The sequence below is a fragment of the Nematostella vectensis genome, chromosome 6 (genome assembly GCF_932526225.1).
Source record: "Nematostella vectensis chromosome 6, jaNemVect1.1, whole genome shotgun sequence".
NCBI lineage: Eukaryota > Metazoa > Cnidaria > Anthozoa > Actiniaria > Edwardsiidae > Nematostella > Nematostella vectensis.
The window spans coordinates 9,242,236-9,257,175 of record NC_064039.1 but is presented as its reverse complement, the minus strand read 5'-3'; the positions used below and the strand labels follow the sequence as shown (position 1 = coordinate 9,257,175).

General features: G+C 47.9%; 1 protein-coding gene and 1 long non-coding RNA gene across 2 annotated transcripts; one reads left to right on the top strand and one right to left on the bottom strand.

Annotated features, from left to right (window-relative positions):
* Positions 1-7,952: 7,952 nt before the first annotated feature.
* Positions 7,953-8,881, bottom strand: LOC116603497. Its single transcript, XR_004290631.2, has 2 exons — positions 8,570-8,881; positions 7,953-8,444 (listed from the first exon to the last, which is right to left on the bottom strand). It is a non-coding gene; the product is annotated as an uncharacterized LOC116603497 (long non-coding RNA).
* Positions 8,882-11,753: 2,872 nt separating this feature from the next.
* Positions 11,754-13,729, top strand: LOC5519763 (hematopoietically-expressed homeobox protein hhex). The gene is made up of 2 exons (XM_032364784.2): positions 11,754-12,173; positions 12,775-13,729. Exons 1-2 carry the CDS (start codon positions 11,867-11,869, stop codon positions 13,059-13,061), a joined length of 594 nt encoding a protein of 197 aa, XP_032220675.1. The 5' UTR covers positions 11,754-11,866; the 3' UTR covers positions 13,062-13,729.
* The last annotated feature ends 1,211 nt before the right edge of the window (positions 13,730-14,940 follow it).

Sequence of the window (14,940 nt, the reverse complement as noted above, 5' to 3'; positions counted from 1 at the left end):
CAAAATGGGTTAGTGGTGAGATCGAGTTGTCCCATGTTTGGGTTAGCGGGGAGCTCAAAATGTCCTGTGTTTGGGTTAGCGGGGAGCTCGAGTTGTCCCATGTTTGGGTTAGCGGGGAGCTCGAGTTGTCCCATGTTTGGGTTAGCTGGGAGCTCGGGTTGTCCCATGTTTGGGTTAGCGGGGGGATCGAGTTGTCCCATGTTTGGGTTAGCGGGGAGCTCGAGTTGTCCCATGTTTGAGTTAGTTGTCCCATGTTTGGGTTAGCGGGGAGCTTGGGTTGTCCCATGTTTGAGTTAGTTGTCCCATGTTTGGGTTAGCGGGGAGCTCGAGTTGTCCCATGTTTGAGTTAGTTGTCCCATGTTTGGGTTAGCGGGGAGCTCGAGTTGTCCCATGTTTGAGTTAGTTGTCCCATGTTTGGGTTAGCGGGGAGCTCGGGTTGTCCCATGTTTGGGTTAGCGGGGAGCTCGAGTTGTCCCATGTTTGAGTTAGTTGTCCCATGTTTGGGTTAGCGGGGAGCTCGAGTTGTCCCATGTTTGAGTTAGTTGTCCCATGTTTGGGTTAGCGGGGAGCTCGGGTTGTCCCATGTTTGGGTTAGCGGGGAGCTCGAGTTGTCCCATGTTTGAGTTAGTTGTCCCATGTTTGGGTTAGCGGGGAGCTCGGGTTGTCCCATGTTTGGGTTAGCGGGGAGCTCGGGTTGTCCCATGTTTGGGTTAGCGGTGAGATCGAGTTGTCCCATGTTTAGGTTAGCGGGGAGCTCGAGTTGTCCCATGTTTGGGTTAGCGGGGAGCTCGAGTTGTCCCATGTTTGGTTTAACGGGGAGCTCGAGATGTCCCGTGTTCGGGTTAGCGAGGAGCTCGAGTTGTCCCATGTTTGGGTTGGGGGGATCGAGTTGTCCCATGTTTGGGTTAGCGGGGAGCTCGAGTTGTCCCATGTTTGAGTTAGTTGTCCCATGTTTAGGTTAGCGGGGAGCTCGAGTTGTCCCATGTTTGGGTTAGCGGGGAGCTCAAAATGTCCTGTGTTTGGGTTAGCGGGGAGCTCGAGTTGTCCCATGTTTGGGTTAGCGGGAAGCTCGAGTTGTCCCATGTTTGGGTTAGCAGGGAGCTCGAGATGTCCCGTGTTTGGGTTAGCGGGGAGCTCGAGTTGTCTCGTGTTTGGGTTAGCGGGGAGCTCGAGTTGTCCCATGCTTGGGTTAGCGGGGAGCTCGAGTTTTCCCATGTTTGTGTTAGCGGTGAGATCGAGTTGTCCCATGTTTAGGTTAGCGGTGAGATCGAGTTGCCCCATGTTTGGGTTAGCGGGCAGCTCAAGTTGTCCCATGTTTGGTTTAGCGGGGAGCTCGAGATGTCCCGTGTTCGGGTTAGCGGGGAGCTCGAGATGTCCCGTGTTCGGGTTAGCGAGGAGCTCGAGTTGTCCCATGTTTGGGTTAGCGGGGGGATCGAGTTGTCCCATGTTTGGGTTAGCGGGGAGCTCGAGTTGTCCCATGTTTGAGTTAGTTGTCCCATGTTTGGGTTAGCGGGCAGCTCGAGTTGTCCCATGTTTGGGTTAGTTGTCTCATGTTTGGGTTAGCGGGGAGCTCGGGTTGTCCCATGTTTGGGTTAGCGGGGAGCTCGAGTTGTCCCATGCTTGGGTTAGCGGTGAGATCGAGATGTCCCGTGTTCGGGTTAGCGAGGAGCTCGAGTTGTCCCATGTTTGGGTTAGCGGGGGGATCGAGTTGTCCCATGTTTGGGTTAGCGGGGAGCTCGAGTTGTCCCATGTTTGAGTTAGTTGTCCCATGTTTGGGTTAGCGGGCAGCTCGAGTTGTCCCATGTTTGGGTTAGTTGTCTCATGTTTGGGTTAGCGGGGAGCTCAAAATGGGTTAGTGGTGAGATCGAGTTGTCCCATGTTTGGGTTAGCGGGGAGCTCAAAATGTCCTGTGTTTGGGTTAGCGGGGAGCTCGAGTTGTCCCATGTTTGGGTTAGCGGGGAGCTCGAGTTGTCCCATGTTTGGGTTAGCTGGGAGCTCGAGTTGTCCCATGTTTGAGTTAGTTGTCCCATGTTTGGGTTAGCGGGGGGATCGAGTTGTCCCATGTTTGGGTTAGCGGGGAGCTCGAGTTGTCCCATGTTTGAGTTAGTTGTCCCATGTTTGGGTTAGCGGGGAGCTTGGGTTGTCCCATGTTTGAGTTAGTTGTCCCATGTTTGGGTTAGCGGGGAGCTCGAGTTGTCCCATGTTTGAGTTAGTTGTCCCATGTTTGGGTTAGCGGGGAGCTCGAGTTGTCCCATGTTTGAGTTAGTTGTCCCATGTTTGGGTTAGCGGGGAGCTCGGGTTGTCCCATGTTTGGGTTAGCGGGGAGCTCGAGTTGTCCCATGTTTGAGTTAGTTGTCCCATGTTTGGGTTAGCGGGGAGCTCGAGTTGTCCCATGTTTGAGTTAGTTGTCCCATGTTTGGGTTAGCGGGGAGCTCGGGTTGTCCCATGTTTGGGTTAGCGGGGAGCTCGAGTTGTCCCATGTTTGAGTTAGTTGTCCCATGTTTGGGTTAGCGGGGAGCTCGGGTTGTCCCATGTTTGGGTTAGCGGGGAGCTCGGGTTGTCCCATGTTTGGGTTAGCGGTGAGATCGAGTTGTCCCATGTTTAGGTTAGCGGGGAGCTCGAGTTGTCCCATGTTTGGGTTAGCGGGGAGCTCGAGTTGTCCCATGTTTGGTTTAACGGGGAGCTCGAGATGTCCCGTGTTCGGGTTAGCGAGGAGCTCGAGTTGTCCCATGTTTGGGTTGGGGGGATCGAGTTGTCCCATGTTTGGGTTAGCGGGGAGCTCGAGTTGTCCCATGTTTGAGTTAGTTGTCCCATGTTTAGGTTAGCGGGGAGCTCGAGTTGTCCCATGTTTGGGTTAGCGGGGAGCTCAAAATGTCCTGTGTTTGGGTTAGCGGGGAGCTCGAGTTGTCCCATGTTTGGGTTAGCGGGAAGCTCGAGTTGTCCCATGTTTGGGTTAGCAGGGAGCTCGAGTTGTCTCGTGTTTGGGTTAGCGGGGAGCTCGAGTTGTCCCATGCTTGGGTTAGCGGGGAGCTCGAGTTGTCCCATATTTGGTTTACCGGTGAGATCGAGTTGTCCCATGTTTGGGTTAGCGGTGAGATCGAGTTGCCCCATGTTTGGGTTAGCGGGCAGCTCAAGTTGTCCCATGTTTGGTTTAGCGGGGAGCTCGAGATGTCCCGTGTTCGAGTTAGCGGGGAGCTCGAGATGTCCCGTGTTCGGGTTAGCGAGGAGCTCGAGTTGTCACATGTTTGGGTTAGCGGGGGGATCGAGTTGTCCCATGTTTGGGTTAGCGGGGAGCTCGAGTTGTCCCATGTTTGAGTTAGTTGTCCCATGTTTGGGTTAGCGGGGAGCTCGAGTTGTCCCATGTTTGGGTTAGTTGTCTCATGTTTGGGTTAGCGGGGAGCTCAAAATGTCCTGTGTTTGGGTTAGCGGGCAGCTCGAGTTGTCCCATGTTTGGGTTAGCGGGGAGCTCGAGTTGTCCCATGCTTGGGTTAGCGGTGAGATCGAGTTGTCCCATGTTTGGGTTAGCGGGGAGCTCAAAATGTCCTGTGTTTGGGTTAGCGGGGAGCTCGAGTTGTCCCATGTTTGGGTTAGCGGGGAGCTCGAGTTGTCCCATGTTTGGGTTAGCTGGGAGCTCGGGTTGTCCCATGTTTGGGTTAGCGGGGGGATCGAGTTGTCCCATGTTTGGGTTAGCGGGGAGCTCGAGTTGTCCCATGTTTGAGTTAGTTGTCCCATGTTTGGGTTAGCGGGGAGCTCGGGTTGTCCCATGTTTGAGTTAGTTGTCCCATGTTTGGGTTAGCGGGGAGCTCGAGTTGTCCCATGTTTGAGTTAGTTGTCCCATGTTTGGGTTAGCGGGGAGCTCGAGTTGTCCCATGTTTGAGTTAGTTGTCCCATGTTTGGGTTAGCGGGGAGCTCGGGTTGTCCCATGTTTGGGTTAGCGGTGAGATCGAGTTGTCCCATGTTTAGGTTAGCGGGGAGCTCGAGTTGTCCCATGTTTGGGTTAGCGGGGAGCTCGAGTTGTCCCATGTTTGGTTTAACGGGGAGCTCGAGATGTCCCGTGTTCGGGTTAGCGAGGAGCTCGAGTTGTCCCATGTTTGGGTTGGGGGGATCGAGTTGTCCCATGTTTGGGTTAGCGGGGAGCTCGAGTTGTCCCATGTTTGAGTTAGTTGTCCCATGTTTAGGTTAGCGGGGAGCTCGAGTTGTCCCATGTTTGGGTTAGTTGTCCCATGTTTGGGTTAGCGGGGAGCTCAAAATGTCCTGTGTTTGGGTTAGCGGGGAGCTCGAGTTGTCCCATGTTTGGGTTAGCGGGAAGCTCGAGTTGTCCCATGTTTGGGTTAGCAGGGAGCTCGAGATGTCCCGTGTTTGGGTTAGCGGGGAGCTCGAGTTGTCCCATGTTTGGGTTAGCGGGGAGCTCGGGTTGTCTCGTGTTTGGGTTGGCGGGGAGCTCGAGTTGTCCCATGTTTGGTTTAACGGGGAGCTCGAGTTGTCCCGTGTTCGGGTTAGCGGGGAGCTCGAGATGTCCCGTGTTCGGGTTAGCGGGGAGCTCGAGTTGTCTCATGTTTGGGTTAGCGTGGAGCTCGAGTTGTCCAATGTTTGGGTTAGCGGTGAGCTCAAGTTGTCCCATGTTTGGGTTAGCGGGGAGCTCGAGTTGTCCCATGTTTGGGTTAGCGGGGAGCTCGAGTTGTCCCATGTTTGGGTTAGCGGGGAGCTCAAGTTGTCCCATGTTTGGGTAAGCGGGGAGCTCGAGTTGTCCCATGTTTGGTTTAACGGGGAACTCGAGTTGTCCCATGTTTGGGTTAGCGGGGAGCTCGAGTTGTCTCGTGTTTGGGTTAGCGGGGAGCTCGAGTTGTCCAATGTTTGGGTTAGCGGGGAGCTCAAGTTGTCCCATGTTTGGGTTAGCGGGGAGCTCAAGTTGTCCCATGTTTGGGTAAGCGGGGAGCTCGAGTTGTCTCGTGTTTGGGTTAGCGGTGAGATCGAGTTGTCCCATGTTTGGGTTAGCGGGCAGCTCAAGTTGTCCCATGTTTGGTTTAGCGGGGAGCTCGAGTTGTCTCGTGTTTGGGTTAGCGGGGAGCTCGAGTTGTCCCATGTTTGGGTTAGCGGGGAGCTCGAGTTGTCCCGTGTTCGGGTTAGCGGGGAGCTCAAGTTGTCCCATGTTTAGGTTAGCGGGGAGCTCGAGTTGTCCCATGTTTGGGTAAGCGGGGAGCTCGAGTTGTCTCGTGTTTGGGTTAGCGGTGAGATCGAGTTGTCCCATGTTTGGGTTAGCGGGCAGCTCAAGTTGTCCCATGTTTGGGTTAGCGGGGAGCTCGAGTTGTCTCGTGTTTGGGTTAGCGGGGAGCTCAAGTTGTCCCATGTTTGGTTTAGCGGGGAGCTCGAGTTGTCCCATGTTTGGGTTAGCGGGGAGCTCGAGTTGTCCCATGTTTGGGTTAGCGGGGAGATCGAGTTGTCCCATGTTTGGGTTAGCGGGGAGCTCGAGTTGTCTCCTGTTTGGATTAGCGGGGAGCTCGAGTTGTCTCGTGTTTGGATTAGCGGGGAGCTCGAGTTGTCCCATGTTTGGGTTAGTTGTCCCATGTTTGGGTTAGCGGGGAGCTCAAAATGTCCTGTGTTTGGGTTAGCGGGGAGCTCGAGTTGTCTCGTGTTTGGATTAGCGGGGAGCTCGAGTTGTCCCATGTTTGGATTAGCGGGGAGATCGAGTTGTCCCATGTTTGGGTTAGCGGGGAGCTCGAGTTGTCCCATGTTTGGGTTAGCGGGGAGCTCGAGTTGTCCCATGTTTGGGTTAGCGGGGAGCTCGAGTTGTCCCATGTTTTGGTTAGCGGGGAGCTCGAGTTGTCCCGTGTTTGGGTTAGCGGGGAGCTCGAGTTGTCTCGTGTTTGGGTTAGCGGGGAGCTCGAGTTGTCCCATGTTTGGGTTAGCGGGGAGCTCGAGTTGTCCTGTGTTTGGGTTAGCGGGGAGCTCGAGTTGTCCCATGTTTGGGTTAGCGGGGAGCTCGAGTTGTCCCATGTTTGGGTTAGCGGGGAGCTCGAGTTGTCCTGTGTTTGGGTTAGCGGGGAGCTCGAGTTGTCTCGTGTTTGGGTTAGCAGGGAGCTCGAGTTGTCCCGTGTTTGGGTTAGCGGGGAGCTCGAGTTGTCCCATGTTTGGGTTAGCGGGGAGCTCAAGTTGTCCCATGTTTGGGTTAGCGGGGGGATCGAGTTGTCCCTTGTTCGGGTTAGCGGGGGGATCGAGTTGTCCCTTGTTCGGGTTAGCGGGGAGCTCGAGTTGTCCCGTGTTCGAGTTAGCGGGGAACTCAAGTTGTCCCGTGTTCGGATAGCGGGGAGTTCAAGCGTCCCAAGTTCTGAGCTAGCAGGTTTGCACTATGAGCTGATTGATTGTCAGACATAATTTCGAGCCTTTTCAACATAGGAAATCGGCCTGGCACCTGTCATGTACTCTCAAACCTGTCAAGAGGACCGGGGATTCCTTAGAAGACGAGTGAAAAGGGACAATAGTACAAACGTGACAGCGAACATTAGAACACCAACACCTATTCCACTCTGCTTTGTGTAGGACATAGGCTTGGGACTCGCTGGCTCCGACAGGACATCGCTACCGTTTATCGCACTTAAGGCTAATAAAATCAATTAAAGGTCTTGTGTTTCATAAATATATTCAACGAGTTGTTGAAGAAGACTTCTTATTGCTTGCTCCACGAAATATCCGTTTATGCGTCCCTTGAATAAGGCTCGATTTCCAGCTCGTTTTTCTGTGAGCCCAGATCGAGCCTACCCTTAAAGGTATGTTTGTGTTTTGTACATTATGTTCTCTACTGCCGTGTATCTCGAAACAAATACCAAACCAGGGCAACTGCATTCTCGCAAAATGTTCGTGAAGGGGTTGGCTTATGTGGTCCGTCAAAGCCGTTCCAACCGTTCCACAGAATCATTTATTTGCTATAACTTGCTGACCAAAATATGTTCATTGAGAATAGACTTCGATTGAAGAGACCAATAACCAATGCAAAAACAACAGTTACACACTGTCTTAGGGTTCAAAATTTCCTTCTACCACACCAAATTTGCTATCTCTTGGGGGTTAGAATTTCTGTTGACCACCCCAAGGTGCTATCCCCTAGGGTTAAAATTGATTTTGCCGACGATCACTCCCGTCTGTTTTTATCGGAGTCCCCCCTCCCTCGGGGATTTTAGTAAGTCGTCTACTATACACGGTACTCAAAAGAAATACTAGCTGCAACACGCTAGTAAAAGGAGAGTTTACTTGAAAAATGCCAACCAGACCTGTGGAAATTGGGTATCAACCACCGTAAGGCTAAACACCTTGTTGACGAGATATACTCTCTGCACTGTGTACTTGCTTAGTTTTACTTTGGTAAGCAGTTGCATCAAGTAGGCGGGGATTAACATGGTCGCACTAAGAACTCTGACTAAGAATCTTTCGGATTAAGAATCCTACAAAGGACTATGATTATTCTACTAGTCGCCACTGTCACGTACGTAGAAGACTTGGTCATTTTCAAGTCAATACAGCCGAGCCTCTCTGGCGACGACACGAGAACAAGTCAATTGACAAGCGTTGTATTGAAACCCCAGGGCAAGTAGGTCAATAATAAGACTCACGCCGCGAGGTGACCCCACTTGACACTGTTTATCAGGCACTAATGAATAGCGTGGCGCCTTGCTAGTTTATTTACTGTGAGCACGCGGGAATAGTCGTCAATAAAAATAAAAGTTTCTCCCCCTACCCATAACGCATTGCGCGCCATCAACTTTCCTTTCCAGACTCCCTTGCGAGCTCTCTTTTTCCTCTCAGCTCTTTCTTTTTTTATTTTGTTGATTATTGACTGTACGAGTCTGAGGTCTTAGTAAAGCGAAACGAAAACCCGGAACGCTACAGAAAATCTTTGCTACGTGCGCGACAAGCTCGATTTTTTTACAGGAATGTCACAAATCAGTCTTTCAATAATACTGATTTAAAATTATTATTTTTATTACATATTTTCGAACAAGGGTCACGTTATACAGGTCGACTACCAATGTTCTAAAAGATCTTGAATGTCACGTATCAATACACAGGTCTTCGCCTTCCGGGATGTTGGCAGTCTTTACTCATCTTCTGTTCAAAATTGTGTCTTTTGGTGTGTTGTGGGACGGTCACAGGTTTGTGTTTTCTTTTAATTAAGGGTCACATTATGTAGCTCGGGCTACAGGTTCTGGTGTTTTCTCATGAGGTGGTCATATTATGCAGGTCTCTTAACAGGTTCTTGTGTCTTGTCTTCCGTGGTGGTCACATTATACAGGTTTGCCTTAAGGTACCTAGGTCCTGGTGTGTAGTCTTTCAAGGTCGTTACATCATCGACTTTTTGTGTGGGGTATTTGTTGTTTGGAGACATGATAGAGGTCAGCTACAGGTGTGACGCATTCATGGCACGAAATTCGGACCCTACGGCCGACCCCACCCTAGGCAAGACATTTTTATCCATCATTGGTATACAGTTTAACTGTATATATAATATAGAAGGGTGCAACAGCAAGCGCAAGTAATCTATTAAATGATAATCCGCACTCTATAATACGATATTTACCTGGTGATATGAGAGACCGAGGCGTGCAGGGCTCATTTGTTGTGAATAAGAACGATAGCACGGACCCTACGTGTGGTTGAGTAATTGCCAGTAGGCTACAGCATGGCTGGGGTTCATTTATTCGTCGGCGAGAATCTGACGCGTCCGTCACTCAATCATAGAAACACTCACAAAAAGGTCGCAAATAGCTGGCATGAAGCGACAAATAGTGAAAATCTTTTAATTCAAGTTTATCAGAATGATTCGGTAGTTGGCCGCCGATTGCTTTGAATTGGTGTTATTTCGTGGATTCGATTGCGACGCAAGATGTTATTTAGTGCTGACTTGTGTCTAGTGTGATCATATTCGCACTGAATTCACTCCCAATGACCTTGTTCGCGCGTTATTAGAACAGACAAAGATAAGTGCGGGCGCCTAAAGCAACAGGTCTGCGTGCGCTCATGTACCCATACCATTAAAGAACCCTTAACAGAGGATCGCATTCAAGCTAGCTCTTCTCGTAGCTCATAACCAGGTGGTTAAACGAGCTTGCATGCGGATGAAACGCTCGCGAACCAAAACATACCACACGCACACCTCCGTCGTGTGGTCAAACCAATTATTTTATCCCGAGCCGGTATGCGTGTCGGAGGAGCGATAAGGCCAACATTGAGGTAATTGGTACTTGCATAGCTGAGATGATTACGTTATCACAAAGATCTTGATCTCGAGAATTTCACTCTAAGTGCCAGCCATTTGTCATCTATCGCAAATGTATATATATATTGTATATATAGGTAATTAAAAAGTGCTCGCTTTCGACAGCTCCAGAGAGGTGATCATAGACCAGTTTCGCCTGTTCCTCCCGGGGTCTGGTAAAATGAGGGTCATTTCCAAATCCGAGGATGGGACAAATCAATTTCAAAGATCGTTTAACCCAAGAAAATATCCACTAAATGCAATGGCATTAAAAAATATATAAAGCCGTAAAAGCATTGAACAATCTAATAGTAGCTGTTCAAAAGCCTGACGAATGGAGGACGATAAGATAATCAAGTGATACCATCATTGGAATTTCTAGTTTGTTTAAGCCTTGCACGAACCTGATATTCACAGGGATAGGGGGTGGGGGTGTATAGCCTTCGCATAATATCGCGCTGTATATTTGCTGTTTATTGTTTAGTTGTTCTCAATGTTCATGGGACTTCTAGTAGCTTGGTTCTTGTGTTGGATCTGTTGGATTGCCCGTCGCACAAGACTCCACTAATTCCCCTTGTGAGGACGCGTCTTGTGTTAGATCTGTTGGATTGCCCGTCGCTCAAGACTCCACTAATTCCCCTTGTGAGGACGCGCGTCGCACAGTCTGATGTTAGACTCTGGCGCCAACTGGCCGCCTTGCGCCCGCACACATTGTCATACCGTAACCAGTTGACAGCACAGCACCAACTGTACGCAAAAGGGAACGAAACCAAGGATACCAAACATTTCGCTTTTTGTTTGAGACAGGGTTCACCTCAGACATCCACCTTGTTGCCATGGAAACCTTTTATCGAGCAAGAGTGGGTTTTATTGAGCCTTTTTTTATTTGAACTAATGATAAAAAAACTTTATAAGCCTCTTATACACGTACGTATTTTGAAACGAATGCCAAAATTTTCTTTTTAATTTCTTGTCAAAGAGCACTTAAGTTAGTGTCCGATAACTTTTGGTAATTATTTTCAGAGAAACCTTTGACTCAGGAACAAAGGCCGTCAAAGTGACGACTACTCATCTTATTTCACACACTAAAAGGAGAAAAAAAGAATCGCGGAAAACATCGTGCTTACCCCGTCCTTGGGTAGTCTCTGGACTAGATAGGCCTTCAACTGCGCTATTAACACAAATCCACGCGCGCAAGAGTGATTGCGCTAGCGATTGAGTGTACGGTTACATGTGGGTTGTTTGATAGCCGCGAGTCGTTCAGTCTAAAAAACAAGATAAGAAAACGCGCTCGACGAAATGCTGAAGCAATCTAGTATTTTACAAACTTGAACTTTCTTTATTATTTAGATAGCTTATCCACTCTTAAGGTGTAGAAAGCGCTGAAACCCAAACTGCATAAATATCGCAAGCAATGGCCCGTGTGGGTGGCGAACAATAAGCTCGTTACGGAGAAGAGATATAACCGAACGAGTAATCCCGGAAACAGGCAGATTGCGAGCCTTCCGCATACAATACACGTCTCGGGTACGCCAGTCATCAGCCCTGCCCAAACCATTACATCTATTTCTGAAATTCCCTGAGCACTTTGCGAGTCATTGTCTCACAGCTTTGTTTTCCTTGAATGTTTGTTTTCGCATTATATCATTATTGTTCAGAGGTTGCCTCGTTTGATAGACCTTGGATGTTTATGTCTTCGAAGTGGGACCACCATCTACGGGGGTCGAGCAAAACATAGACATGAAGCCTTGAAATGCTGATAAAACTATCGATATCATATGGCAAATCAAGGCCGAGTGTGCTCGCTATCTCTGTCCCATCAGCGAGATTGTCGAGCGTGTTGAGGGAGGGGGCCGGCAGTCATCATATACAATGACGAGGACGTGTGGAGCGCGCGCGACTTTTAGCACACGACCGAACAATCCGAGATCACTTGGATCCAGAGACACCTGCGTTCTCACTTCCCGCGCGAACAAAGCAATCGTACGTACGCTGATTACAGGGATAAAGGCTCAAGAATGCTGTAAAATGCCTGTTAATTAATTATTGTTAATTGATAGCAGTAGCAATGTCAACCGTGGTGTGCCCTGGCGCCATGGGGCGTAGCAATGCCATTATCAAGCTCTCAGATTTTCTTCTGAAAACACTTAATTGATGCCTCGTAAAATAACATCCCGAGTATAAGATTCTTTACACAAGTGCGAATTCAGTATTCTTTCGAATTCTTCCGAACTTTTTCTAGGTTCTTGAATTTCTTTGATGATTCAATTGAATTGCGCCTCGTTATAAAATTACTCTTAATTTAGGTGTATATGTTTTTTGTTATCAAGATTGTATATGCTCACGGAAATGGCGTTGACGTTACAGAGTGACACAGACCAATCTCCCATCCCCCTGTCTTACACCTAGCGCTTATCACCATACATCTATTTATATGCCAAATAGCCAATCACCGGCCTGTATCTAAATTACGCTCATTAGTTGCTAATTTCAACATAACACAAAGTTGTTTCAGTTTAGATTCGCACGTCGACCCGTCGTGAAGTCAGAACAGCGTGCGCGTACAGCCAGAACCATCACCCCACGGAGAACATCAAAGACACAGCTACTTGCTCCAACATGCAGCACTGCAACTGGGATCGCAGCATCCCGAACGTGTTTACACCGAGTCCTTATAACTCTTCCTTCTACATTGACGACATCCTAAGCGCAGGAACACAGAAGCCCCAACCTACTCTCTGCGCCTCGACGATCTGCGAGCCACCGAAACCTCACTGCATCTCACCGCCTTTTCATTTCTCTACGCCACGAACTTACGCTAATATCAGTAGTCCGTTCACTCCGTACTCAAGGCCGTTCGCCTTCCAACCAGCGAGCTTCCAAGCGCCTGCTATCCCGAGCGTTTACGAGGCGTACAGCGATCACAGTAAGTAATTCCTACAAATTATAGAGCTTAGCTGGATGACCGTGGGGATCGCGCTACAGCACACTAATCCATCGAGCATATGCGCTAGCTTCGAGCTCTGAGGATTTAGTGCATTAATATTGTTTGGATAAGTAACTTGAGGTCCGTATGGTTTGTAAATCGGCTAATGCAATAAGTTCTTGTCCGCAAACCGCAGCTCGTGAAGTAAGTGAGAAAACTCGGGCTAGTGGTAATGGTTTCTAGCTTTGGGAGTAGCAGAGGTGACGAAAGCTGCTAAATCGGCTGAGATTTGCTGCAAAAATTCTCGGTTTTGGTAGAGTGAGGGGTACTGGTTCCCTGGGGAGGAAGCGTACATGGGGCACTACGCGATACCAAATATCGGTTTTACTGCTGCCCTGGATGAGCATCTTTGAAGATCCCGGGTAGAAATTCAATTCGATTTTCACACTTTGCTACCGCAACAGGAGCTAAGGAATCTCCCCGCCTCCACTCGGAAATAGCATCACATATTTCTAACACCACACGAGGGAACGCGCAATCAAACTCAGTCAAAATTTCAAAAAACATTGTCTAACTTCCGTGCTTTTTTCTTGCGTTGTAGGTGCGTGGAATCTTTTCCTTCCGAAGCCACAGAAAAAGAAAGGAGGACAAGTCAGATTCTCTAACGAACAAACGATGGAGCTGGAAAAAATCTTCGAAACACAGAAATACCTGTCCCCACCAGAGAGAAAACAGTTATCGAAAGTCCTAGGACTGTCAGAACGACAAGTAAAAACCTGGTTCCAAAATCGACGAGCGAAATGGCGAAGATTCAAGCAAGAGTCCCAAGGTGACAGGGCCGAGAAATCAGAGAATGAAGAAACGTGCAAACACGAGAAAGATGCATGAATAACAGGACTTTAAACTCTAACACTTTGTTGGCGAGGTTTGCGCGGGCTATTCCCGATGACGACTTTGCACTGACAATCGTGCGGGTATAGAGTATATTTAGAGGCGATTCCTATGTATCGTATAAAGTATATTGAGTTTTGGATGGTCCGATAATAGGCCATTCCAGTTATAGAGTGAGCGGGACTGTAATGAATACCAGAGAGAAATGATTGAAAAACAGTGTAAGATTTCCTGTTCTCCCGTGTAGAGAAGCCCCTCTGCAACGAGAAATAGGGGTATTTCTGCGCTGGGAAAGTAACATCGACAACAGACAATAAAACTTTTTTGATAACGATTAACAATAACATCAGTTATCGCTAGAATATATTCTGCACACACGAGGCGAAAATCTAATGCTTTGACAAACTTTCCAAATCCCAACATATTCTTAATCACACTCGAACAATTTCAAGACAATCGCGATTAAAACGCACAATTGCGTCCACACATTATTCAATTACGAAACCTTTTAAGAAGGTCAGGATTAAATGGTTCTTATTCTTACAATCTGCGCTAAACGTTTTGTTGTATATATTCACACTACAGTAAGGGATGTAATATTGATTTGATTTACAATTACTGTAATTATTTTCTGAGAAAATAAATCATGGCAAACAAAACGCAAATGAATGTCCGTGTGGTTAACTCTTAAGAAAACTTTCCCAAATCGCGCGAAACAATACTTGTTTTGATACCCATTAGAATAGCTCTAATAAATCAAAAAGTTGCGTTTCACTGCGCTTTTCTCCCATTCCTTGGATCATTCAAGCATTCGAAGGTTGAGACCCTGAAGATAATTGCCTCCATTGAATAGTGACGTCCCGATTGACAAGCTCTTGAGGCAACGCATAGCCAAATAGCTCGCCAATTATAACCCCGTTAATTTGCCCAATACGAAGAGAAAAGTCGCCAGCACAGACCGGTCTGTCAAACGAAGAATGCATCGAGACAGTTCGGTACCACAAAACAATGAACTAAAAACGCCATCAAAATATTTGTGTATTCTGGCCCGTAACCCAGCTATCGGTATATTTTTTGAGCAGTCCACACTCATGTAAGCTATGACTGTTTCGCTGATAGTTCTGGTTGTCTGGCTAATTTATTTAGATAATGCAACGCTATGACCCAGCACAACGGCTAACACGGGTGCACTCGAATCGGCTCGGTGTGTTTTTGGATTAACTCTGCCATTGTCGCTGGCGGGGGTATTTTATATGAGCATGGTTCTTTTGTGACTAAGGTGTGAAATATTTCCTAGTAAATGAAACCACGGATATCTGGCATTCACTTTAACATAAAAGGGTGCTTTAGATGGTAGTTGTGAAATGCTATAAAAAGTTTTTGTGTGGTTAAGAAAATGAGTGGCTAGTTTGGCTTTCTTATGCTAAACATACGATCGTGTTATAGAGAATGATTCAGGTTTTTGGTTCCCCGGAAAAAATAACAATGCCAGCTTGCCTTACAATGCGCTTGCCTTACATTTACTATCAATTATCTTAGAATTACCTTAAACTCGGTGTACTCAAACTGTCATAATAATGAAATAATAAGGAAATGGCTGCCCAAATGTGTGTTCAGAGTCTAACGCCAGCTTTGCCTAGCCAGGCATGGACGAGAAAAAAAAAAAACGCTTCCTTGAGATTTGAACATTGATATCACCGTCAACAACTCCTTACTGAACTTAGAATTGGGTACTTGTTGTTTTTCAAAGAGTTTCCAGGAGTCTTTTTTTATATTCTTTATTTACTGCTCTCGCCACTTAGCTTCCACTAAGGAGTTCAATTTAACTATTTATTGAAATGGTTAAGATATGAGAGATGACTAAAAGCGAGATAAC

Excerpts from the sequence above, each read along its gene's own strand:
- LOC5519763 (XM_032364784.2), top strand. The coding sequence starts at position 11,867 with ATGCAGCACTGCAACTGGGATCGCAGCATCCCGAACGTGTTTACACCG. Across the intron at positions 12,174-12,774 it reads CGAGGCGTACAGCGATCACA|GTGCGTGGAATCTTTTCCTT; the intron begins GTAAGTAATTCC and ends CTTGCGTTGTAG.